This window comes from Neolamprologus brichardi, chromosome 9 (genome assembly GCF_056152115.1).
Source record: "Neolamprologus brichardi isolate AB-2024 chromosome 9, ASM5615211v1, whole genome shotgun sequence".
NCBI lineage: Eukaryota > Metazoa > Chordata > Actinopteri > Cichliformes > Cichlidae > Neolamprologus > Neolamprologus brichardi.
In genome coordinates, this window is record NC_142112.1 from 25,781,304 (window position 1) to 25,808,244 (window position 26,941).

Sequence of the window (26,941 nt, forward strand, 5' to 3'; positions counted from 1 at the left end):
TAAAAACTACAGTGTTGGACGTGTTTGTTTACTGTCAATAGCTTCGTGATAAGTACTTTCTGAGTAACTGGTGCAAAAATGCTTAAAAGTTTAAATGTTAAAAAACACTCAGTGAAAAAAAGCTCAGTTTGTTGGACAACAGTCTACTGTCTGTCCCCCACTCCAGATTTAAACTCAGAGGAGATTGTGCACTCTCTGTAACTGTGAAGCAACATTCCCTTCACAGTCAAATTTGATCCTTTAAAACTAGACTTAAAATGTATTTTTATTCATTGGCACATTGGTCTGATTTGCTTACCGTGTCTCCTTCTTTTTTGACCACGACTGTACATGTTTAGCACTTACTTTCACGTACTTTCCTCGTTTCGTAAGTATTCCCTTATTTAATTTTTTACTCGACTCCTTATACATTGGTGACAGATATGCTAAAGTTAGCTACAGGTCCTGCGCTAGATTTAGCTTTCAGGACATCAAATGGAGACCATGGCACTGTGACATCTGTGAAGATGCTGAAGGATGAACAAACTTGCTTGCAATATTTCCCCCCACCCAAAATGATGTCTTTGTTCCAGTGAAAATACATCTATCCATCCACCCATTGGTTTTCTTCCACTTATCCCACTCATCCTGACCCTATCTCTAAAGAAGAGGCTAGCCACCCTTTGGAAAAATTATCATAATTTGTATCCACAATCTCATTCTTTTGGTCACTACCCAAAGTTTGTGAGCTCAGGTGAGGGTAGGGGCGTAGATCGACTGGTAAATCGAGAGCTTCGCTTTTACATTCAGCTCACTTTTCAACACAACAGAGGAGGAATTTAAGTATCTCGGGGTCAATGACTATCTGGGTCATTTAACAAAGACAATTCCAAACTACAAGGATTGGTGGTAAGAGTCCAGGTAGAAAAGTGCTTCCTGAAGTCCATACCCATCCAGACCCATCGTCCACTGAAAACATTTAGTACAATAAGAAATGTAAATCCAACAAAGGAGGCGCTGAACTCTTTAGAATCTGTTTTGTCTTTGCAGGTTGTTCCAGTGCTTTGGGAAACAGGGACCTATAAAAATGTTAATTATGGCCATTTCTGTGTCTGTAGGAAATAGAAAAGTGAGCCAGGCTTGCTGCTTATTCTTACCACAATCATACCGCCCTTGTGTAATCCTTTTTTGTATAATTATTTTGTGACTGAACATAATGTATGCATATCTAATATATCAATTATGTATAAAAGTCCCACAAAAAAGTAGCTCTGTGTTGGGAATACAGCTATCCAAAGAGAAACTGATGGTAGGACTTGCATTTTCTTCTAAAACGCCATGAAGTGTGTCAGAAGCACTGAGAGCCAGCAGTGATTACAATAAACCACAGAGACATCATCAAAGAGTGGGCAGGAGCTGTAAGACTCGCTGAGGTCCGTGGCTGAAAAGGCCTACTCGACGTTGTTGGCGGTGTAGAGGCCCCTCCGAGGGACCGGCGCTCTGTTTTAATCTGCTCGTTTCAGGACTGAGTGATTCATCGGCTTTGAGATGGCTTCACTTCAAAAGTCTCTCCTACAATATGCGTTTCCTCATTTCATGCCTGTGACTTTTCACTTTTGTGTCATTCCTGCAGTTCGCCTTACATCTTTTCTCTTTGGTGGCAGGAATTTAGCGTCTTGCCAGGGCTGGTATGCGAGTATTTTCTGGTGGCATCATGATTACACAGTCGTTTGCCTACTTTACATACATTTATATCCCTGTGATATGCCAGCACTCTTTTACAACACCCAGATATGCTGATTTTGACGGATCTCACTCCAAAGACTTATCCGAGCTTAAGCGGCAATTTAGAAATCCCTAAATTAAAAATCACTTTGAGTTAAACCGAGCATCCAAAGAGGCGATGCACAGTATCTAATTTTGACTTTTTCAGAACGCATTAATCCTCCCAAATGGGAGCTGACAGGATATCACAAGCTATTGTAGCACACCAGATACCTCAGGAAGCAATTACCATGAATACATTTTCTAATAAACTTGTACCCATCAGATGATAAGCAATTAAACATGCGTAATTATGGCTTCCATACAGTAATTTCTAAGCTGATTAGGTTTGTGTGCTTTACAACCTGAATGGGAGAATATTAATAGTGCTTTGGTTTGGGGTTGCTGGTTAGTGGTGGCAGCTCATCAGCGAATCGTATGCAAATGAGGCCTCAGGAAGTGCATGAAGCCTCATTCCCGGCTATTAGAACTGTCAGGGGAGGGAGGGACATGTCAACGGGCAATGCACGCATGCTTGAATATCCATTCACACTTAAAGAACCCCACGCACCCATTGTTGAAAGGCAGGAAATTATATATTCTCTTTGCATGCTTCTCTATACTTTTTGTAGACTAATATAATCCTTATTGTACTTTCTGCCCAAGTCCTCTAGTTTTACAGTTTTTAATGGGCTGATAAGCAGCCAGTGTGTTGGCTGGTTTATTATAAGCAGCATATGGATACTTCTTGTTTTATTTTGATATTTATTTTGGTATCAGTTTCTAATAAAGTAACTTTAACAGAAAGTTCATAAACCATGAGCAATGACTTTATTTGGATCAGTTATAAACCCTTAAGGATCCTGATCTTTGGATCATCACTTGATGCATGATTACTTATGCCCCACCCACTTCCTGTTCAAATCTCCTCTTTCAGAGGGGCAGCCAATCAAATGGCAGTTGACTTAAAGTGGACATGAGACACTACATGTGCTAAGCATGGATTCCCACCCTAATGTATGACAGCTTTAACACTGTCTTTAAACTGGGTTAAAAAAGTAATTACAGTTACATCTTTTGGAGGAAGCATACCATCACCTCATGCAAGTACAGATGACGGCACTGGGTTGGTTAGCTGCTGTTAATAGTCCTAATGGTAAACGGACTAATAGTGTCTTGTACTCAATTTGAGTTTGAATTTCTACTACAAGTCTCATTTACCCACACACATTGATATGGTGCTTTTATCTATATCTAAACACTTTTATCTAACATTTACACACCGCACTACGATTGATGCAACAATAAACTACTAGGTGTTCAGTATGTTCCCCAAGGATACTTTGACACATGGACAGGAGGAGCTGGGGATCCATTCACCGATCTTCAAATTGGTAGACAGCCCACTCTATCACCTGACCCTGTCACAGTGGTTTATATTAAGCCTCAGTCACATCGGCCTAGTGACTGGTCGTTGACACCACTGGTGACCTCAGGTGGCTAAGGAAAATGTGTATTCTCCGTCTGGCTCGTTTGCTGGAGGTTACCGACTGTTTCCGAGTGAAATCAGCCCTTCTTGTAAGTGCTTTGGTTGAGAGCAGATTAGCACAGTCGTCTTTGGATTTTATCTACACTTGCTAACACTTGCTAACTAACCAGCGAGTGGCGGTTAACCTTCCTCAAGTGTTCATCATTGGGCAGCTGCACTGAAATGATAGAACAGCTCAAATGTTTGTCATGATGGGTGATCAGAGGGCCTGTGTTAAAAAGGTTTTCTATGGGGACGTATTAGGCAACCTTAGCTTGATAAAAATCATATTAATAAGACGTCTGATAGACCAGTATCAGCTAAAACCTTTGAGAGGGGCAATCAATCAAATGAGAGTTGGGCTTTAGTTAAATTTGATTTTTTAAACTATCAAAACAATCATAGTCACCCCTAGTCAACATTGCCCTTTTAGAAAGAAAGACTTTTATCTTATATTACTAGTATTTAATTAAAGACTCATGAGGTATACATGCTACTCATGTGTACTACGTATCACACTGACTTGTAACATAACACTGTTGCTGCCTCTTTAAACACACTTGTATTATTGTCCCTGTATCACTGTTTATTGTCAAAATTTAAGGTGAATTCAAATGCAGTAAACAATAATTTGTAATCACATGTACTTAAGCGACACAATAATGGATAAAATTAGGTCTTTGGTGTGCATCAATTGACTGGGGATCTCTGGGAGATGTGGCCAAAAACGTCTGAGAACCAAGTAAGTGGAAATTTTAAAGATTTTTAATCCAGTCTGTGTCGTTTAGTTTGGCATCAAATGATTCTTGAAGGGCTCCCTTAAAGATTTAGCGTGTCACCAATTTGCGTTAATATAAGAAAGAAAACACAAATGATTGAAAATACCCCGAAAGGCACACTTACGACTGTGTGACTGTCGTATATTAGGAGCAAATTTGTCTTCACAAAAGACTCTTTGAGACAGTTTTATCAGCCATTGTTTGCAGGTGCAGCTGTTTGCAGCGATTATGGTCTAATAACAGATTGTACACCACCTCCCATTTCTAACAGCAGACAGACAAAGCCCTGCAACAAGAGAAACTGCAGACAAAACACACAAAAATAAGAAAAGAGGCTGTCTGTTGTCAATTAGCTGAACGTGGCATCCTCCAGTAAACACTGATTGAGGTGGACTCTGACTGACTGAACTTTCTCCCCTCTGTAATATTGCAGGAGGACCTCAGTGGGTGAAATACATGACTGATTTCATTTCAAATCCCAGCCACTTTCTCCGCTGACAGAGCTGGTGAACCAAACATTTCATCTGTACAAACCTGCGACTCTCTCCCAGATACAAACCCTCGGGGAGCACCGTGTAGCTTTTTCTCTGTGACTTTACCAAGGCCGCCATTCAATCAAGTGACTCTGGCTGTGAGGGCGGCCTTCTCGCTGCTGTTTGTGCGTGCGCGAGTGTAGCAGACGTAACATCACACACGAGGCGGCAGAGCGGTATGGTCCGTTCGGATTTATTATCAATCTGAATATTACTTCTCACACAAAATATATAGTTCTCATTGAGGCTCTCAGTATACATCTTCAATAGCACTATGTAAGTTTTCATAAAGTCATTCGTCGTCTATACATGGAGGGATTAATCGCTCATGTTGCACAAAATGTCACAATATACCATACCAGTGATGGAGGGACAAAGAAATTTAGCAACAATCCCAATATAAGGTCTTCTTAAATATATTATTACTATCCATACAGCATGACAGTATTTCTAAATAGAAGCAATAACTATCTCAGTTAGTATATTTCACATTTACTGTTAACAGAGATGTTTATGCAACAAACAGTTGGTGGCGTCCAATGTAAAAACAATACAATGAGGAATAAGAGAACAGCTGATGTGTTTCACAACAATCATGACGTGTGGGGGGCTCGGAGTCGGATAACCTGCGGTTTAGAACGACAGTGAGATGTCTCGACCCAAAGTACAACAACGCACACGCTTCAACGTCTGTACACACGATGTAGTAGCTGATTCAGATCACAGAGGAGAAACGTGTAACGAGCTACATCGATTCATTTAGAGGATATAATCTGTACAATAATACGGGTTTTACAGGCAGGAAGTTCATTTACTTTACATAGCACTATAGTTTAGAGCTGCAGTGATTAGTTGGTGGAGAAAGCAAAAAGAAGAAGAAGAAAAGAAATGCCAATAAAACCTTTCTCTGATAAAACAATGATTTATATCTCAAGATTTCAGACTGTTAGTCATATTAAAAAAATACATTTTCTTTTTTTTATCAACATTTCCTAAACTGAGCGATTAATCGGGAAAATAACTGTTAGTTGCAGCCTTACCGTAGCATGTTTTAATTGTGCCGGAGATCATTTTCTAAGCTTTTTGCATCAGTTTTTTTCTTTTTTTTTTGCTCATTTTGGAACAAAAATCTTCACTTGACATCACGTAAACATCTCGTCAGTGGCACTAGGATGGTATGTTCAAAAAAACAACGTCACAGTTAGAGAGGACCGGGGTTCATACTGACAAAAAAAATCTCCCAGCGCGGCCGCTGATCAGACAGCACCGACTGACCGCGGATCAGCGGCCGTACGCTGAGGGAAATTTTGTGTATATGGATCCAGCTGAGATATCTGGCACGACATTCATAAGTATACAGTATATATAGAGGTGAAGAGGAGGCAGAGGGAGAAGAGGGAGAAACAGAGCGAGGAGAAGGCAGGCCAGAGAGAGATGTCAGTCTTGAGTGGGCAGAGGAAACCGGTGCTCAGCGAGCGAGAGGAAAGCATATGTGTGTGTGTGTGTGTTGGGTGTGAGGTGGTGGGGGTAGTGGGTTGCGATGCCTTCACTGAGGAAGTGCTTTCAGGATGGCGTTCACCTCTTCTGCCACGGCTGTCAGCGCGAACTCAAACTGCTCCTGAGGAGGGGGAAGGAGGATGAGGAGGAGGGGGAGGAGGAAAGGATGCAGGGAAGGAAAAGGAAGGATAAAAGTTTTACTGTGTGACCAAGTGGAATGGCATTTCAGAATGACTGGCAGCTCCCGACCCTGCCCCTGATGTGCTTGGCCACAATCTAGAGGTGAAGGTGAGCCTCTCTCCAAGCTTTCAACTTAAAGTGTGTGAGCAGCCGGGACCAGCATCGATCCAGCCAGGTGTGTCTTAAAATGGAGCTTTTGAGTCAAGCTGTCTCTCAGCTTTCTCTGCTCGCCTGTGTGTATGTGCGCGCGTGCGTTTGAGTGTGCATTTGTTTGCGAAACCGACTCATAGTTTTCCCCGAGGAGCGCAAAAGGGGCCGATTGATGTTTGCCCCATGGACCTGGTGTTTTTATATTCCTCTCCTCTCTCCAGGCTGAGGGGCCACGGGGTCCTCTCACAGAGAAAAGGTACGTAGGAGTTTGGAGGGAACAGCCTTTAGATGTGTCAACACACAGGCTGCCATAGTCTGGCCTGAGGATAGGCTAAATCAATACAGAGGAGTCACTGGTGACCGTGCCTCTCGCTTTGCAGTGGAGATTATCTGGAGTGCCGATGTTTTCTATTTTTATGTGTCTTCTGAAGTTGTGATGGGGCCAGAAAATATGTAAGTACATCCATGTTTATCTCCATCGCAGTTACAGGTGCCCACATCTATTCCCAAGTTAGGTTGAAAGTTTTGTGCATTGGAAGAGAAAAAAACTAAGATACTTCTAAATATGAGGGTTTGTGCACGCTGTTCACCTTTACGCCACTGGGGGGAGATCAATCTCTGCTCGACAGATCACAAACGGATGTTAGTGAGGAAGGGAAAAAAACCCCGTCACACATGTTGTAATTACTGCGTGTTGATGTCTGTCAGAAATTAGTAACCAGAGTAAGGGGAGAATTTAATGCCCCTTTTGTGAGCTTTGTCCAAAAATAAAACGGCAGCATCACGAAGAGGAGGGAAAAACAAAAAAGAACACGACTGGTTGCTCAATCGTCGAAACCTAACTCTGAATTTCATACCTCATTACAACGTAATTTCTGTGTAGACCCAGTATGAAGCCACAAAGTGGAATCAACAATAGTCTGATATAATTTCACTTAGACTCTTTTGAAGAGAAGAAAAAGCAGAGAGTGCTTTCCTGCGCTGAGCAGAGCAGGGCCGTAAAAGCAGCATTAATGAACCATCGAGGAACACTCGAGTCTGTTAGCATAGCACCGGAGTCCATAAATATTATCACCCGGCTCTGCGTGGAAGTTCGCCTTTATTATTTTTATTATTATTATCCCTTTCCAATTACAAGAGAGAAACAAAAGAGCCTTCCTCCCTATTATTTGCATTAGTGGATAAGAGGAAACGCTTTGTTCACACCCTAAACTGCTCCACATAATAGTGAGAGGTGAACGACCGCTGTGTTAGGAACTGTTTGGACTACAGACAGATGCTGTATGAGACGAAGACAATCTAAGAGAACATTTTTGATTACTGGTTGCCATTTTTTTTGCAATATCAACTGATTCCTCCTAAAAACTGACTCAATATCTTCTCATGTCTATTTTATTTGGTTGTATATTGTCCACGTTCTGGTTCACACTTTCTGATGGACATTTCTTTTGAAATTTGAGATATTACATGCTCAAGTCATGAATCTTACAATGCTGCAGTTTGAAAAATGTTTCTGTGAGACATCTTGGCCATCCTTTTATTTTTGCGGCTCATGAAATGTGGACTTATTGTTTTACAAGATAATGTCGTTCTAATCCTGACGCAGTTATCAGTTACCCCATCGTTTCCCCAGAAATGATCCCATGTGCACGTGAAACAGACAATACTTGGTCTTGAATGGCTGCAAACCCTCCTCCCGCTCTCCTTTCTCTGCTCCTCCCCCCCTCCCCCCTACACACACTTCTCTAACTCAAAGCTGGGGACCTTACCTTTGTCTGGACCATGCCAGCTCTCTGGTCTCTCAAGTGCTCCAGGGTAGCGGCAATATCAATCTCTTTAGCACCTGCAACAGACCGAAAATTGGACTGAGTTCAAAGCAGTGGAGTAATCCAGCTCACATCTGTCAATCTCTCTTTATACTGGGCTCCCTTTGGAAGAGCGCAGCGATTGAAAATTATTACATTCATCCCTCGAAAGACTTGGACAAGAGCCACTGACTGTTTCTCGATAAAATATGCAAGAGGATATTTTTGGGCCCTGGTGCAATAATGCATTCAAACACACCACACACTGGCTTCCATGTGAGAGTCGTGTTCAAAAACCGGTTTAGATGATGTCCATGTAGGCAGTCCACTAATATCCAAGAGTGTGCACGTGCACATATCAGCAAATTAATTACAATGATTTATAGCAGATCTGCAGCAGTCATTCTGATGATTAACCCATGCAACAGTTGCCTGCCTTCAGCAGGGATCAGCTGCTGTTGAGCCTGTTTTGGCTTCACGAGTCTGTGAAGTTAATCTGGAAATCTTATTCCACTTTCAGATTTATGGATTGCGAGCAGCATGCCAGAGCTCATTTGGGGAAACTGACATAGAGAGATGTAGAGAGCAAAACCCGGAGAGAGAAAAAGGGAGAGAGCCCCTGAACTCTCAAGATGGTTTTCAAAGTGAGGCAAAGAAAGGAAGCAAAGGAGATGGAGCAAGAGTGTGAATGTATGTATGCGTGTGGGTGAGCGAGAAAGAGACAGAAAAAGCGGGATTTAATGCGGCTGGACTTAGTACTCAAAGTGCTCCAGTGCTTTGACAAGACTTTCATGTCTTAGATGGGCTGAATTCCAAAGTTAGGCTGCAGAGAGGCTCTCAGAGAAAAGAAAAAAAAGCTTTGGAGAGCGAGATTATGTACATTTTATATATCTGGTTCAAGAGCAGAAAAGAAAGGGTTAAAAGAGGCCGAGTGGCACCTTTCATCAGCACGGACAACAGCGAATTCATCACCGAACTACATGAACTTAGTGCTGTTTTCCAGAGACGTGAGGGGAAGGTCTGCGTCCGTCTAACCTGCTCTAATGGAGCTGGATTGCAGGGGGAGGGTGAGCAGGTGGCGAGGGCAGAGGTCAAAGGATAAAGGGCAGGCTAACTTACGGGGGAGGGGGGGGGCTTAAGGTGCACAACAATAGATGTTTATGTCTCAAAAGAACTCAATAGACAAAGCTAACTGAGCATTATTTTTATTCATGAACACTCTGGAGTTTTCTTTGTCACAGCGAGATTAAAAACACAAATCCATCCTCAGACTCTTCCTGTTTTACATGTAATGACACATCCACACCACAAGGGTCATTTTCCTGTTGTTTTTTTTGGCCGTTTTTAATATAAAGTACTAAAATTTGTGATTATATTAGAGACAACAAACACAGCCTGAAGTCCAAATGACTGACACGCTGATGATGTTCACAGTTTATGGTTTACATCGGTATCAAGCGGGAACAAATGTCAACAATTCTCAGAGTGAAATTAGAGCGAAAGCTGCAGACCGCTAAGAATAAATCAAATCAAATTCAATAAGCACAATGCTGCCATTAAATATTAAATATTGATTCAAACCACTGGAGCAAATTGCAGATTCTGATTTAAAATGTATTTTGCCTTTAAACATTTTATTTCCATGCATGTGCTATCTAAATTCATGTCGCAGCTGCTGAAGCAGGTCAGCGTGGCGTGGAGGTAGCTTAAATAGATAATTACTAATGTGGGTTCCTTTCTCATTTCCCTTTTCTCTGTTTTCTCTTTGTTCTGCTCTCTCCACTCCTCTCCACGGCTTCGGTCTTCGCTGCCTTTCCAGGCCTCAGAAAAAGTCACCCTCTAATGCATCCCCAAGACCCTCTGTGGAAAATGAGAGGCTTTAGTGTTGCCGGGGCAACACTTCAAGCAGAAAGAGTGAAAGGGAAGCCATTGATCGTTACCTTTAGCCATCCTATTGAGGACCATGTCAATCAGAATGTAAGTCCCACTCCTGCCAGCTCCATCACTGCAGAGAGTCACAGAGAGAGAGAGAGAGAGAGATCATTAAGGCGGCAGAGTGAGATGCTTTAATCTCAGAGTGTTTTTCTTATAAGGAAACAAATTGCTCATTTACATCTGCATCTGCGCAAAGACTGTCGAGTATGTTTAAGCACAAATTAGCCCGAGCACACAGACGTGCGTTTCTCTGTTCGAGCGTCACGTGGTGGATAAAAATCAATAATCACACTTAACATTCTTGCAAAAATACCTGAGCAGATCTGAATATTTGATGATGCAATGAATGTGATTATGTTAAACCTTTGCACACAAGCGTGCATGTGGTCTTGAGAGCTGCATGGCAATTGGAGAGAGGGGATTGGGTTTTCTAAGGCACACTGGGGACAAAGGCTTTTAAATGCATGCACCTCAGGAGCAGAGGAGAGGTTGAGAGGCCAGGGGCGGTTCGAGAACAGCTTTTTGGAGAGCCTTGCTTTTCCATTACTCCAGAGATAGCCCCATGAAAAGGCTTCCTTTGTGCCCACCGGCCATTCAGCGGCTCTGCATGTTAATTGCAAACAAGGCGTGGACATCGCTCTAATAAAGGCAAAGCCAATAAAACAGGAGAGCGGCCCGAGCACCACAGCTTCATTAATCCACTGCTAGACACTCAGTCCATACAGCTCCTTCAGAGGGAGAGCAGGCTTACTGGCCCCACACATGACTTAACAGGATGTGACTATTAAAAGTGACCAGACAGATACCTGGTGTTTAATACGAACCAATCAAGGCCAGTTAACTAACTCAACCAAATGGGAAATGGGAGTGTATTCGGCTGTGCCATGTTATTTACATAAGAACACAGTGAGTGGAATAAACAGCAGCTCCGGTGGAACCAGATAGAGTGAATGGACTGAGCGGGTTTAAGTAAACAGCCTCTCTCCTCCAACACATAGGCCATGACAAACACTCTCTGTCCCAAAGCAGCAGGGTCAGCCGCTGTCACAGGGTTCAAACGGTTATACTTGCCTGCAGTGGACAATTATCGGGCAAGATCGACCTCTGTAGCACTTGTTAACCTTTCTGAAATAAAAAAAAAGAGAGAAAAGTTATTGTCATTGCAAGTTTGGCATTAAGCTGTCTTAAGTGCACTAGCTGCTACATCGATTCAGGAAACAATTCTTTTATTTATTTCTTTTTCTTGAATAATAACAATAATAATCAAAACAAATGTGACTTGTGAGGGACTTGGGGCGCTGTGGCCTGGACGAAATTAATGACGGCAATAATCAAAGGGCCAAACACAACCACGAAAGACGCTCCCTCATGTCAATCAATCCCGTTAATTTGAGCGCAGAGAGAGAGAATCTGTGTCGCACCCTCGTAAATAAATTGAGCATCATTTCAGGCGGCGTTATTGTGACATGTGGGTGATGGATGTGGTGGTGCGATGTTGTGATTTGCCGACCGCCGACGCATTAACCCGAGCCAATTACGAATGTTATACACCACAGGCACGGCGAAGGCCAACGAGCCTTTTCACACCCCGCCGTTGCCATGGAAACTGACTACACCGAGAGCTTCCGCGTCTTTCCATTTCCTCTCGTTTCCCACCTTTCAGTGACAAAATGAGAAGTATCTCATGGTATCTATAGCTGATCTAAGCTTGCGTGCACTAATATGTTTCATATAGTAAGTATAATGTTTTGCATGAATATAAATATTGATAGCTTGTGCTATATTTTTGTAGCTTTGCCATGTGAATGCTGCATTTGTGACCAAAATTCTTAATAGTACTTAACATGTTTACCAGTATTGAAAAGCACAGGTGTGTTTGACTTAACATCATTGTGAGCTGTGCTGTTTATCTGTGAAGGTTACAATTATAGAGGACCAAAGCAGCCAAAATTACAGCCCCCCCCCCCCCCCCCCCCAAAAAAAAACCCCAATTAAAATTAAAATAAATAAATAAATATTCATTATTTTTGATGCCCTCTTTGCCAAAACAGTGATTTATGGAAATCTGATGAAGATTATCAACGAGTTAAAATCTGAGAATAAGTCAAAATTGATCAAAAAACAAAATATTAATTAATATTAATATTATTAATAATAATAAAATACATAAAATAACACAAATAAGTGAATAAATATGGATATTAATACAAAGGTTAAAAAAAATGCCCAAGAAAAGTAAAAATCTTATAGGTTTATTTTGGTGCATTTAATGGCATATTTTGTTTGTTTTGCCACATTTGGTCCTCCATACTTGGTGACTTAAAGTTTATTAAAATACATGTGCTAAAAAATTGGACATGATAGAACTCTTTGCAATATAATTCGATGCTTATTTGGGAGTAGAAGTGTTTTCTTTTAGATGCTTTTTTTCTTTGCAGTTTTATGTGAAATCCCATTGCATACTAATGCATACATTTTAATAATCTTGTTTGATATCGGAAGTATGACTAAATCAGAACACGCCTTCAGTGTAACAGCATACAGAGACTGTTGGAGTTCCCATGCAAGCCAGAGGAAGGAACAGTGTGAGGCAGAGTAGGAGGAGGAGGAGAAGGTGGAGGAGGAAGACTGAGAGTGGAGTGAGAGAAAGACAGTTTGTGCACAGGCCTGGCTGAGGAGACACAGTTTCCAATGATCACTTTTGTGACTATGCAACTGGGCTCATATTACTAGCTGCAACATCACAAAAATGACACTGGCAACCGCAAAATACAGAGTTGGCCAAAACCACAAAACCGTGAGTGTTGAGTGCATCGTGCGGATCTGAGACCTCTGAATCGCCAGAGAGCTTTAGATTCCCAATAACCTTCAGCAGCATTATCAGAGTTCAATCACGGCAAATTAAGCGTGAGGGAGATCTCAACAGCAGGGCAAACAGTGTATATGTAATCAAAACACAAGAGAAACCATTACAGTAGTGTCTTAAACGTAGCTAACTGCAAGCAGATTAATTTGGAAGAATGGCAGCAACTCTGTCGAGAGAGGATGACACGATAAAACTACAGCTCCTCTTTTTCTGTCATCTGCATAACAAACCAGAGGGACAGGCTTCCATCTACAAATCAGATGCATCTATTCTTGCGTGGAGGGCTTTTCCTATCCCTCCTGGGTATTCCCAGAGGTGCTACTGCCGCTCTTCTGCCAGAACATATTATATGGAAAACAGAGTAAGGTTATTCAGTCACTAGCTTTCCCCCTCTCCCATGTTTTTAGTGAGACAGCTCTCGTTTAATTGGGTGTTTGAATTAGGTGGTGTTTTTTTTTTCCTTTCTTTCTTTCTTTTCTTCCCAAGCCAAGCCAGGCAGTGCGGGGCTGTTAATTTGCTGCATCACATGTGCTGGAGGGAGGTGAGGGAAATAGGCCCAAGATGAAAGGGATAGTACAGAAACACAGTCCTTATTAGAACAGCCATTCTCTAGGACACCAAAAGGCAGTGGGGCAAAAGGGAGAGGGACCAGAGAGGCGCTGACAGAATACAGAATATAAGGGAGGGTGATTAAGAACAAGCTCGGGACAAAGGCTGCTTAGGAAAAAAAAAAGGTGGAAATCTGTCTGAAAATCTGCTGAGCTGCAGTGTTTGTTTGAGGACCAACCGGCTGGATCTCCACTCTACCTGCGGAAGTCTAAGAGGGTCCTGGCTGAGCTGGGGATCCCACGGTCCATCCAGGACAGGAAGTGGAACTGAGTGACGGTGCGGGTCTCGTTAGTCTGCAGGTTCTTCAGGTAGAAGCTCCGTACCAGGAAGTCCTCACACCAGATGTGCTCAGACACCAAATTCACCTAAACGCAGACAAAGAGAAAAGCAAAATGTGATGTTAGGTTAAGGAAGGAAATGAGGAACATGGACACCTTCTTATAGAAGGTTTGTTTTATGCCAAATATTTCAGTTTTCATTCACCGGTGTAACTCACAGACATAATAATGATCTCAGCCTGTCAGCAAATGGGATGGTTTTGGTGTCAGTGGGCGATTTGTCATCTATTGCATCACATCGCTTCCACCCAGGCTAAATATTCAAAGACGGTGTAACGATTGATGAAGGCGGGGTTGTGACTGTGAAACATCAGTATTGGTGTCATCCCAGAATTTCCCTAATAGAAAATAATACAGGAATCACAGTTTTGTGTGCTTCCTGCTATTAAATTAGAAACATTTTGTGGTGAAATGAGATGTGACTAAGGCACCAAAGCACGTGGGAATAATTTGGCCATTTTGATTGAACTGGGGCATTGTTATTGTTGGTATTATTATGATAAAATAAGAGATTAGTATGTTTTATAACCCTTTATTATTTTAGGTCTAAGATCCTGGAGGGACAGGCTCTCATACTGCTACCACAGTTTATAAATGCTACCGCTTAGCATGGAGTTTTAAGAATAATATGAATAGATTTGTCTTATTTTTTAATGCTTCTCTTTACTTTTGGAGATTTTTACCCCCATAGCTTGCTCTTTTTCACCCTTTTTTGATTGCTACTCTTCATACAAATTTCAGCGCGTAAAATCCAAACCTAACTGCGTGGTTAGACACCAGCTGAAGTAGGAAAACATGTCTTTCGTGACCCTTCTGTTTAACCTCTTTCTCAATCACCTCGTATATGTGGTAGACGTCGGATCCCTCGTCGGGCCAGTAGTGGTGGCACTGCTTCACTCCATTCTCCGACAGCGGGGTCAGCATGACGATGACGACGCAGCCGCTCTCCCACACCATCTACACGCCAGAAAAGAGACACCCATCAGTCACACCCTGAGACGACAAACCCTTTCATATGTGACGTTCCAGTGGCCCTAATGTGTAGCTAACCCGCAGCACTGAGAGCAGCGCGTCGAGCGTTACTGATACACGGCAGCGTTGTATTACAGAGAAATTGATTTCTTAATCTTCATCCAGGAAGTATGAATAAATGTCACCTCTCCGTGTGTGACAAATGATAAATGTTGGGCTCGAGCAGCGGGAGGGCGCGTCATGTGTCGCCCTCTCTCTCACGCTCTCAGTCGTCTGAGCGAGATCACAACATCTACTGCTCTGATGCTCCATTTCATCTTATCACAACCTAATGTGTCCTTGGAAAAAAAAACAAAACAGGCCCACGGCAGCCATTAGGAAAATGAGGAGGAAACGTGGGTTTTATGATTGCTATAAAAACACAATGGCCTTGACTATACACTAATCACAAGCTTCTGTGATCCAGCCCAGTGGACACATTACACGCCAACTGTGCCAACTGTGCCAGGATGTGATGAGATTAGGCAAGGTGATAATGTGTGTGTGTGTGTGTGTGGGGGGGGGGGAGGGGTTATTATCCATTTAGTCTTGTACAATTTAGCAAATATTTGATGGTAGGATTCATATTTTCCACCTCCTATCTTCCTTTTTTTGTTTTTGTAATGGGATTAGCAATTTACAAGCTCCAAAAAAAAAACATACACCAGCTATACTTGATTTGCATAGACAAAAAAACAAACGGAAAAAAAGCCTGAAAATGACCTGAGTTGTGCCTCTGTGAACTCATGCATGGCTTCTTTTTTTTTTTGCATTCTGAGAAGGAGGGGAGGAAGGCCCAGCAGAGCTAAGGTAATAGCTAGGGAGGTGGAGATAGATGGAGGGGCAACGGATGAAGGGATGGAGGAATGAGAAGTGGAGGATTAGAGCAGAGCTGCCTTTCAGAGCACTGCCTGGGGCCGGTGTGGATTAGATAGGACACAGCAAAAGATTTGCACTCCTGCACGGTCCATTTGCATGAGTTGCCAGTGTTACCCCCGTTTGTTTACTTTTAATGGGGTAAAGAGTGTGTTTTTCCCTCATGCCACAATCCAAGGTTAACCATACTGAATAATGAATGGCTGCTAAGCATTCCCAGACACAGAGCTGATGTTCAGCGTGTCAACGTGTGGCTAATTTTCTATTATTTTTGCTTAATTGGGAAAGATTTAAAGATGAGTTAATGGCTAAGTAGCATTAGATAATGGAAATGGATTTATTCACCTGTACGGGAAAAAAAACAAGCAAACAAACAAACTAGCAGACATACGAGAAAAAAACAAAATTATAATTAACGCCTTATTAATTTGAGGCACATTTTATTCCTATTTCAGCTGATGTGGCAATTAATGTGGAATTTTCAGATAAAAGCCTCTGAGTTTTTCTTTTTTTAATTAGTTTAAACACCACATGAGGGCAAAGCGTGTGGGGAGGTTTAAGAAGTCATTTTACAACAAGTAAATATTCTGTTTGGTGTACAGCACCAGACCATGCTAAGCTTGGCTTCTCCACCCACCGCACAAATCGCGAGCAGCCTCCAACGTCTGTGCAAACACAAAGTCAGCACTATCATAATGATTCAAAATGAGTATCCGCTCAGTACAAGATGCAGAGTGCAGAGTGCAGGGCCAGCTGGTCTGTCAGGATTTATGCGCCACACTTTTACATCCTGGTCACGGCTAGCTGGAGTTACTTCACCATATGGAGGTGATGGGCCCACTAATTACAACAGTGCTGTCCTATTAACACATAAGACTGCCATTTGGCAACCATGCATCATTTAAGGCACACTTCCGCACAAGTTGACACGTTTTACAATAGCCTAAATCTGCTGATTGATTACAGGCTGACATTTATGGACATGGAAAAGAATGCAAAATAGGCTTGAGGGGGAAAAGCCCCACTAATATGAGCAAATATCAGGATTATTTTAAATAACATTAGGTCTCCTGAGGCGTGTATAACTAGATCCTTATATAAAACTAAAAAGCTTCAGGTCTTGTGTACATATTCAGCTGCTGACACTTTTTGATTGATGAGTAGGAGCAGCAGCAGCACCATTACTTCTCTACCAAGTTTGTGCCTCTCATGAAATAACATTACATTTGAATGTAAGCATGCATTTTTCCTAAAAATATACAATTACCCTTCATCTTACCTCTGTTTGAGGGATGATTATGCTGTGCTGGAGCCACGGCTCCTATCGCTCTTTCCAGTGTGTAAACAGGAAGTTTGTGGGGTGAGAAGTGACTATGGGCTACAATTTCAGGAGTTTTCTCACCTTTGCTTGCTTACATTTGGGGCAAAGTGACACCATTAAAAAGACATCAAATTAGGGATCACACTTGGATCACTTGGATACAGATAGAAATCTGGCAAATCCAAGGAAAAATGGGAATACAACGACCTCTTTTGCACCAACGTGGTGCCAATTCTGCACACATTTCTGCAGGTTTGAGACCCGTGGCTTACAGAATCTGCGAGCTGAATATGCCAATTATTGTTGGATTTCTAGTGGAGACCCTCACGTAGCCAGCTTTTTGGCACCAGCACTGGTCTTTTAATAGTAAAAATGAGTGGGACCAGTTCTAGATTAAGCTCTGGCATTGTGCCAGTGGAAACAGCAAAGGAGCATCTTTTATGATTTCTAAATAAACTTAAGGATTCTATATTATTAGCAGTAAGGATATCCTTGGTATAGTTTAACTCACTCTAAATGCACAAAAACGTGTTTAGTGTTGGTGTGTTCAGCTTGATTTCCTCTCTGATCCACCACAGTAATCTTGACACGCCTTTCTTGGACACTCACTAGTTGGAAAACCAAATAAAACCTCTGGGTCAGAAACTGAGTACCTCTGCTGTGGTTCTTCCCTCACAGCTGTAGACACAAACAAATAAAAAGATGAAGGATGGACAGTTAATAGAGTTTTACCTGCCAGAAGTCTGCCACGGTGGAAGCTAGGGGACCCTGCGACGCGATGTAAGTAGGGTTGCGAGGGTCATGGTCCATCTGGGAGAGAGGGAACAGAGTGTGACATAAAGTGTGGTTGGTGACTGGTGGATGAAAACATATTGTCTGGTTAAGACTTCCATGAAATCGTCCATCTGGATGCAGAAACGAAATGAGATCAGCATCTATTGATGAAAACACTTGGCTTTCATTCCTCCTGCAAACCCTGTCGTATTCAGGATGCGAGTATTATTACGGGGGTGATTAGAGGAAACTGGGACATGGAAGTAACTGCATGCTGTTCGCTGGAAAAATGTGCATATTAACACAAGCTGAACACATATTTGAAGGATAGGTTTGTAGCTAAAAAATGTTTTTTAAAAAATCACTCTTTTAAATAGATTTGGACCTTGAACTTTCCTCTTTATCTGCTAGGCAACAGGCAGCTCTAATGTTGAACGCAACAACTCATATTCAACGATTTTCTATGCGAGCAAATAACTGAACCTCTCTTTTTAAAAGCTATATATGTTATGAAGAAAGATCCTGTAGCTTCTCAAGGGGATTAGTGAAAAATCGTATTTCCAACTAACCTGAAATTTGCAAAATAACTTCAATTTGCTGTCGCTATTTTTCACTCTTACAATATCTTTGTGCCCTCAAAGACTTGATGAGCTGCTTTCAGAGCTCTTTCTTTTTCATGCTTAGCTGTGTATCTACATGAAACGCGACACTGCCTGGATGCTCAGGTGGGGACATAAGGACACAGTTTGAGGGATGTGATTGAGATTTGAATGAAAATAAAATCAGCAATCAGATTTTACTGAATTAAGTTTCTATGGTTAACCTCTCGTGTCAGGCATACCAGTGGGGAACATGGTGACTTACTTTGAAGGGAAAGATTCACAAATCATTCTTAATGTATGTTTGACATCATAATGATAGATGACTCAAACAGTGCTGTATTTTTTGCACGAATAATATCAAATGTTGCAGACTTTCTAAAGAGTGCAGGTGTTTTTAAAAATTGACGCTGGTGCTCAGCACTGCTTCCCTGCAGTAAGAAAGTTTTGGGTTCAAACCTCTTCTTGGTTAGCTGGCTGAAGGTTTAAATGTGAGCATGAATGGCCTATTTCTCTCTGTTAGCCCAGACTGGTGATCAATTTAGGGTGTATCCCATCAAGCTACCCTGCTGGGATCGTCTCCTGCCCCCCTGAATTGGATAGGCGGGCGAATGGATGGTATAATTGAGTCATTGCTTAATTAATCTTCCACTGACTGACATCCACCAATGGAACTGAGTGCTTTTTTTTGCAGCACCGCCCTTAAATCTAACTGGGAGAGAGGGAGACACCTTCAAGCTGAACATCACAGTGACAGCAAGCGACAGGGTCGACTTTAATGGCGTTTTGATTTTTTATGAAATCCCTTTTTTATGCTGAAGAACAAATTGTCAAGGACACTTGACATGGCCTTAAATGTTAAAGATCTAGTTTTCTCATTTCACATCTTTGCACATTTCTTAAGCTCATTTGTCTCGCTCATGGACCTTGACACGCACCCTTAAAAGGAAAAATAATTATGGAGGATTTCTCCATGGCTCTAATACTACCATGACACTTCTCTCATGCTTAATATCCTGAACGACAGGATTAATTCCTAATGCTTTGAAAAGCTGATAAAAAAAAACAAGCACGCAAGTTTAGTTGAATTGTTAAGAAAAATCAACTTCTTTGTTATTAATCCAAGAGTTTGGAATCTATTTTCTGTACTTTTTCGGTGGATTAAGTGCATTAAATTGTTTTGTTTATTTAAATCTACTCCCAGGCAGTGACGTAAATGTAACTCAACCTCAACAGAAGCAGCATTGTCAGACGCCAGCTGTTGAAAATCATTCGTTGTGTAAATGATTATTTTGGAGATTTTGGTTTTTTGGAGTAGTGAAATGCTTAACGCAGCAGATTCTCCCGGGATTCACAGTCAATGTTTATTTATGATTTATAGTTTTTATCTGTATAAGATGTCAGGCAGGGTGTCAGTTTTCATTGTATATGTAAGAAAACAACCACTGGGGAGCAGAAACGAAGCTCGGAGCTGAACATGCTCGCCAACGCACGCACACGGACCGGCTGAAATTGAAAAATGTTGACAAAAAGGACTCATCAGTAAAAGAAAAACTGCATTCATTACCTGCTGTTACACGTCAATTAGCCATGTCCGCTTTTTTTTTGTCTCTTTTTTGAATTCCTCACATGGTTTGGTTAAAACAAAACAAAGTAAAAAACAAATGTCACCCGCAGAAATAAAAGGGTGATGTCAAAAGCTTGTGCATGCACTCCGTTTAGCCAATCTCAAGGACACAGACATGCTGTAGCTGTGTGCTGACATCCCTGCATGAATACTAAAGCGCTAACATGAAAGAAAAGTCCTGCATTTCAGCTGTAGTCTCCCTGCCATTGTGGGAAGAAGATAGACTACAGTAAGAAAAAAAAAAGAACCAACGAAAGAAAGCAAAAAATGCAAAGAAGTGCTCTTTGGTTTGAAGGAAAATAGCTTGCTCGAAAATAGCTCGCACAAATATGTGTTCACCGTGAAGCTTCAGCTTTCAACACCTCGCTGTAGTGTCTTGATCCCTTTTTAAAAAAATATAAGATCGAGAGCTCAGAAGCTAACTGCCAGCTCAAGCTCATCTGAGTTTGAAAACAAAAGCGAGAACAGACGGGAAATCGGGAAAAGCCAGAAAAGGCCAGACGAGACAAAGACGAGCGGCCTTTGACCACTTCTTGCCGCTGCGCATTCCTTCAAACCATTCCTCGCGCTAATGATGATGTACATCTGGGAGCGCTGGCACCGTTTGTGGTCAACCATTAACCATTAGCCGAGCTTTTCAACGAGTGTGCGTGTCACCCGGTGCTTCGCAGGGAGCTCAGATCGCCCCCTTCCCTTTGCCTCTCTGACCCCGGATTCCCAGAAAGAAGCGACAGATTATTTACTCGTAGGCCGCTGCCCCTGAAGCTAATGAGGAGGAAGAAGCCGCATTGACAGACATAATTATCACGGTTTTGCTGGGCTCAGCCAGGGGTCCCTTTTGTGGTATAATTACTGTCCTTTCATCCACACACCACTGCATCTGCCATTACTGTATTTCACCCATCTTCAACATCCGCCTGCATTTCTGCTTTAAGCCGCACCAAAACAGTCTTGCAGAACTTTTTTTTTTAATCGAAAATCTTTCCCTACCTTCTTCCTCTGATTGATCGACATTATTGCGACATTATTCTATAAGACGTTGCACTTCAGTGCTGTTTAAATAAGCTAAAAACCTTTATGAATATGCCATTAGTGAATATGGAGAAATAAATAGACCACCTAAAAGTCTCCATTGTTTGTTTCTGAAGAGTAATAGGGCAGCTTTTAGCGCAGCTGCGTGCACCCCGCCCCTCCCTCATCTATCTCCTCAGAAATTTTGGCACTGTATTTGAAATGCATAGTTTCCTGTTTCCCTTTGATGGAATCCCTTTTCAGCAGCCTCGGGGGAAATCATGACTGGCAATGTTTTGGGGGAGAGATATTTAAAAAAATATATATAACCATAGCCCTCTCCAGTAGTCAGATCTTTCTGGATTTGTATGGGATACCTTTGCTTAGTCAAAAAAATGCACAATTCTTTTTAGTGTGAATGAAAAAAAAGAAAAAGAAAGATGGGTATCTCTAGGGAGCAGCCATTTTGAAAGCAGTAAAAGTAGCAAGGCAATTCAGCAAGACACAAGAAACCCACTGAGGCTCTCAGTATGGAGAGCAAAAAAAAAAAAAGATCAATGGGCTTGGATCAATCACTACTTTTCTCTCAGAGTAAAATCCAACCACAACAGGTGCTCTTGGTACTAAAAAATGGGTGGGGAGGCTTCAGAGATAACATATTAGCCAAACTCTAGAACCATAATGAATAAAGAATACTCACAATTGGACTGGCATTGATGTAATCAGAGTTGCTGTGGTTGTTCTCCGCTTTCAAGGTGATCCTGGAATGATCGTCTGTAATGGAGATGCATAATTCATCGGTAAATATTTCCCCCCCGCTTTTACTCCCTGCACAATAACAACAGAGTTTTGAGCAGCAACACAGGAATATGAAGCTGAAATGGCTGCGGGGACTGCAATTTCACCAGACTTTCATCATGCGCACGCACGCTGTTCTAAAGTCCTGGATTGCTTCACCTTAACCGAGGAATGTTCCAAGTGAAATAATAATAAACTGTTTCATCTTAAGAAGTGTGCGAGTTCTGAACTTTCAAATCCCGTTCGTTCTTTTTTCTTTTCTTTTTTTCCTAAACAAGTGAAGCTGTTGCAAGAGTCATATAATGTATTTGTAATGGCCCAGAACCCACTTTGATTTGCTTGGAATTAAAGTCCACGATTTAAAATGTTTTCTTATATTTATGAACAAAAAGGCAAAATCAAGGGAAATAAAACATCTTTATGTGTTATTTAAAAAGAGTTTAACACTTTAGGCTCGTCAGACCTGCGCAGGTGAGGTCAGATTTGACAGTAACCAAGCAACACGCCACCTGTCATCAGATTGCAGTTCAAATGTAGCTAAATCCTGATTGGTGCATGACACCGTGTGATACATAGCTACTGTTGCTATGCCCTGAGCCCTCTACAGAGTGGGTTTCCTTCCTATTTGCACACTGCACTGAAATTGGCAAAAAGTCACCAGCAGGGTGTTTGTGAGAGATTCCCATATATATATATATATATATATATATATATATATATATATATATATATATATATATATATATATATATATATATTTAAAAAAGGCACTTGGAGAATCCTGAATGGAAATTTATGGGAGAGTTGTGCAACAAGTAAGACGGTGTCAGAAATAAAGCTTTCTCACACCCAAAACCTTATTTTGGGTCAAAGTCAGGAAGATTTTTCAGTGTTTAGCATCACATTTGAATGGTGGGTGTGTACATGCAGGTTTTATGTCCTGGTGATTATTAGAATATATATGACTCATAATAGATTAACTTTAACTAACTGGGAAATCCCAGCAAAGCGAGCTGTGACACAACTTTCACTGCTCTGATTTCACTCTTCAAATAAGGAGGAGTCACTAACAGATGCTACTTATTCACATGTTAACCTCCTGTTTTGACTGAGATTCCCAGTGTTCGTAGTAGTTGTCGTTTCTCTGGCTCTCTTCCACAGTGTGTTTGTTTTTTCCCAGTCTCACTCCCCTCACTCCTACCCTGTTGCACCAAATGGCCGAGCCTGGTTCTTCCAGAGGTTTCTTCCTATTAAAAGGGAGTTTTTCCTTACCACCGTCGCCAAGTGCTTGCTCGGGTTTGCTCTGTATTATTGTAGGGTCTTTAACTTAAAATATAAAGTGCCATGAGGTGAATGTTGTTGTGAGTTGGCACTATATAAGTAAAATTGAATTGAATTTCAAAACTGTGCTGTCAAGGAAGGACATCGAGCTGTAAATCCTTAACTGCCATAACTGCCATATATCAGCACACTGCTAACAACTTATGGGCCAACTCAGCTCCCATGTAAGATAAACAAACAGACATAAGTATAATGTAATTTCAGTTTGTCTAGAAGGAGGAGTAAACAGTTAATTTTGCTGTTTGGCTCCATTCACCTTTATCTCAGGAGCTTCATTTGGGTGAATTACAGCAAATTTTGGTGCAGGTCTGCTTGTGTTCATTTATTTTGATGGTCACATTTTAAAGCATGATTTACATTTACTTCAATAATATTATAGGCTTTTGTACAACTGTTACAAATACTATAATGGGCCAAAGTTTCAAGAAATGACATCGCTTTATGTGCATGTGACCCCTGTGAAGCACAGACTTCAGACTGCTCTGACCATTGTTTTTCTAGTCTTGGATCCGTATGTTTTCAAAGAGAGAAGATATCCCTAATATGGTCATCTATGGCACACACAGCTGTGAACAGAGGTTGTTTGTGAGGTGCAGCCAATCAGAAGAAAGCTGGCTTAAAGCGAAAGGAGCTAAAATGACTTGTTGCAGACTGAGATGCTGCATAAAAGCACTGCATAAGATAATACTTAATATTAATTTTGAACTGTGAATCATCCAAAAAATCTAGAGTTTAAAAAGTAAGCAGAGCAGTTCAGCTTTAAAGAAAGACTTATTCACCCTCCAGTGTTACATTTTTGGGTCCCAGTTCATTCTGAACTAACTGAAAATCACAGTTCAGTGAGTGGAATTTCTCCACTAATGAGAAATTCTCAGCTCTGCCTAACAAACCTTTTGTCGTGTTATTGTGTCTCTCTCTTCTTTAAAATGTGTGAACTAATGCTAAAATGTAGTGGTGGGCTGAAATAAAGCAAAACATTCTCATGAAATAACGTTTTTGTCCCGCATGGTAACGCTAGCTAGTAATAAAACTTTAATTACAAGGGATCAATGTTCATTTCAACCTTTGGATGGTTTTGATGCGTCCTTTGGATGCACTTGCAAGAATTAGCCAAGAAAGCAGTTATAGTCACATTCAAACTGCTTTAAAATCATAAAAGCATCACTTCATCCAAATTTTTTGCTGCCCAGTCCCAGTACAACTTTTAACTTTGATATTCGGTGACTCTCAAACAGGTATGCATTTGTCCCCATTGAAAATCCTCTTTGGCTTTAATCGAGAGGATGCAAGAGATGCAGCAGGGAGTCTCCTCTCACTACACTGACAGACACTTATGGGGTTTCTGGAAAAAACAGTTTAAATATCGCTCTTTGGCTCGATTACTAATTACTAATTATTTGTTCATGTTTGAAGCATATTTTCCACAGTGTTGTTTTGGCATGTTTACCCAAATGGTTTTATGTTCCTCTTTGGAGCATCTGTTCACAAATACATCAACAACATTTATGAAGCTACATGACCCTGCCTGGACTGTTCCAGACTTGAGGATCATACTAAAATTCCTGCAGAAAAAAACACTAAAGCAGACAAAAAAAACCCCAAAACAAACAACCTGAATGGACTCACATGCGACCACGGCGTCAGAGCGGTTCCTCTTGGAGTTCTGCTCGCCTTGGCCCACGCTGCAGGCGCTGGGCTCTGCCTGGTAGGAGCACAGCGCCTCCCACTCACGCTCCAGACGGTTCTTGTTCTTCAAGTGGTCCTCCATGTATGACTAGAGGAAAACAGACACCACCTCAGCCACCACTTCAAACGACAAGCCAGAACCGTGCAAGAGTTCAGCTCGAGATATGGCTGCAACAAAGAAATCAGATTTGTTTTTGCACTGAATTTGGTAAAAATAAGTAAAAATAACAAAACAAAAAACCCACTTCACCTTTACCTCACTGGAGGTTTCTGGTTAATGCTCGATGTTAATGTTTCATTGTATTTTCTAACCCATAAATAAACTAGAGCAAAAACACTAAACCTTAAACAACAGCATCCTCCTTCAAGCATTGATCAGCTGTCATGTCGCATTATTATTCTAAGCTGCTGTACAGCATGGCAGCTAAATGAAGAGGAGGCTGCTGAAGATCTAGGTGGGGAAGGTGTGCTAATGCTGGCGTCTTTGTGTGTTTGTGTGTTTGACCGAGAAGAAACAAAAAACACACACAATTAAGACTCCCTGAAAGGTTTGTCTGCATTGGAAATACTTCAGGGGTGTTTCAATCACGTCCCTCACTGCTTGCACAGCCGCTGATAAGATTGTCTGCATTTAAGCTGTCGCTTGGAGAAGACAAAATTGAATTCGCTAGAGAGACAAAGATGGAAAAAGAGAAGGGGGAGGGGTATAGGCCTCTGTATGTGCGCGTGTGTGTATGTATTCACCCAAACCAGGGCAAGTCTTAGGGAGCTTAGAGGCTGTAGCTGGCAAGAAGAGTCTTTTTTAGCATAGCACAGTGTTGCACTTTCTCTCCTGTATCATGGTTCCCCTCTCGGCGGGGTTAAATGGTTTAGTCTGCTATTGTGTGAGACAGAAGATTACAGACTCATAAACTGATGTCAGGGATCAGCTGGCTAATACAATGAAAGTGATACCCAGATGTGCCGGGTTTTCATCCCGTATTAAAAGCAGTATAGGTAGGCCGAGCAGAGAGGCGACGCTCCATTGTCACAAATCCGACTTATTCACTTCTGCCTGTCATCGAGAATCCAAGTCTTTGCAGCATAGTACACATTAATACATATATATTCATAGATGATAATCACAAATAAGCTTGTCCAAAAACACAATAGCCAATTATTCTGGTGATGAATTCAGAAGTCCTCTGCATGCCTGAGAAGGATATTAGCGCTTAAAAGAAAATTACAAATCCTGCACACAATGGAAATCAGAGTTTATTGTTGGCCACAGAAGCAAAAGGTGTTACACACGACCAGGCTGAGAACAATAAAAAAAAGCAGCTCTTGTGGTTAATGCAGCTGCATAATGAGAGAAAATGGTGGCACAGTATGCCCTATCTGAACCCATTAATAACAATAAGTGATCGTCCTAAAATACTGCAGTAAATTTCTACTCTTCTACCTCCCAGTCTGAATCTGCTGTTTTATGCATGCAAAGAAATTCAATTATTAAAAAAAAGTCAGTTCTAATAGCAGCCAACACATGTATATTTGCATGTGCTGAGATGTGCATCGCCTAGAACACACACACACACACATACACAGCGCTGTCTTCCCAGGAAAATGACAGCATGCCATTATGGCCACTTGACAGAGCCTGTCACCACTATGCTCTTGTCACCCTGTACAAGTACTCTCTGCTTGCCAGCCTGACAGCATTCCACCTCCCCTACCAATATTACATCTCCATGTACTTGATATATCCACTCTGAATTGCATCCCATTCTATTCAAACGATGCCCTGAATCGATTGCATTCCAAATTCATATTTTCGCAACTTAATGCAATACAGCCAGCAGGCCCTTATCGAGCCCTCCTGCTTCTAGGAGGAGGCAGTGGACCACGGCGTATTCCAGAGACAGGGTAACGAAGGTTTAGTGAATGGGGGGATTATG

At 41.6% G+C, this 26,941-nt stretch overlaps 1 protein-coding gene across 2 annotated transcripts in view; it reads right to left on the reverse strand.

Annotated features, from left to right (window-relative positions):
* Positions 1-4,760: 4,760 nt before the first annotated feature.
* Positions 4,761-26,941, reverse strand: part of ptprn2 (protein tyrosine phosphatase receptor type N2) — a 148,569-nt gene continuing 126,388 nt past the window's right edge. For both annotated transcript variants that reach the window (XM_035909648.2, XM_006795053.3), the window contains exons 14-22: positions 24,948-25,095; positions 21,883-21,956; positions 17,904-17,981; positions 14,801-14,920; positions 13,824-13,990; positions 11,222-11,275; positions 10,156-10,220; positions 8,180-8,253; positions 4,761-6,201 (exon numbers count right to left, since the gene is read on the reverse strand). In XM_035909648.2, coding sequence (XP_035765541.2) covers positions 6,130-6,201; positions 8,180-8,253; positions 10,156-10,220; positions 11,222-11,275; positions 13,824-13,990; positions 14,801-14,920; positions 17,904-17,981; positions 21,883-21,956; positions 24,948-25,095 — 852 coding nt within the window. In that variant the 3' untranslated portion in view covers positions 4,761-6,129. The remainder of the gene's footprint in view (positions 6,202-8,179; positions 8,254-10,155; positions 10,221-11,221; positions 11,276-13,823; positions 13,991-14,800; positions 14,921-17,903; positions 17,982-21,882; positions 21,957-24,947; positions 25,096-26,941) is intronic.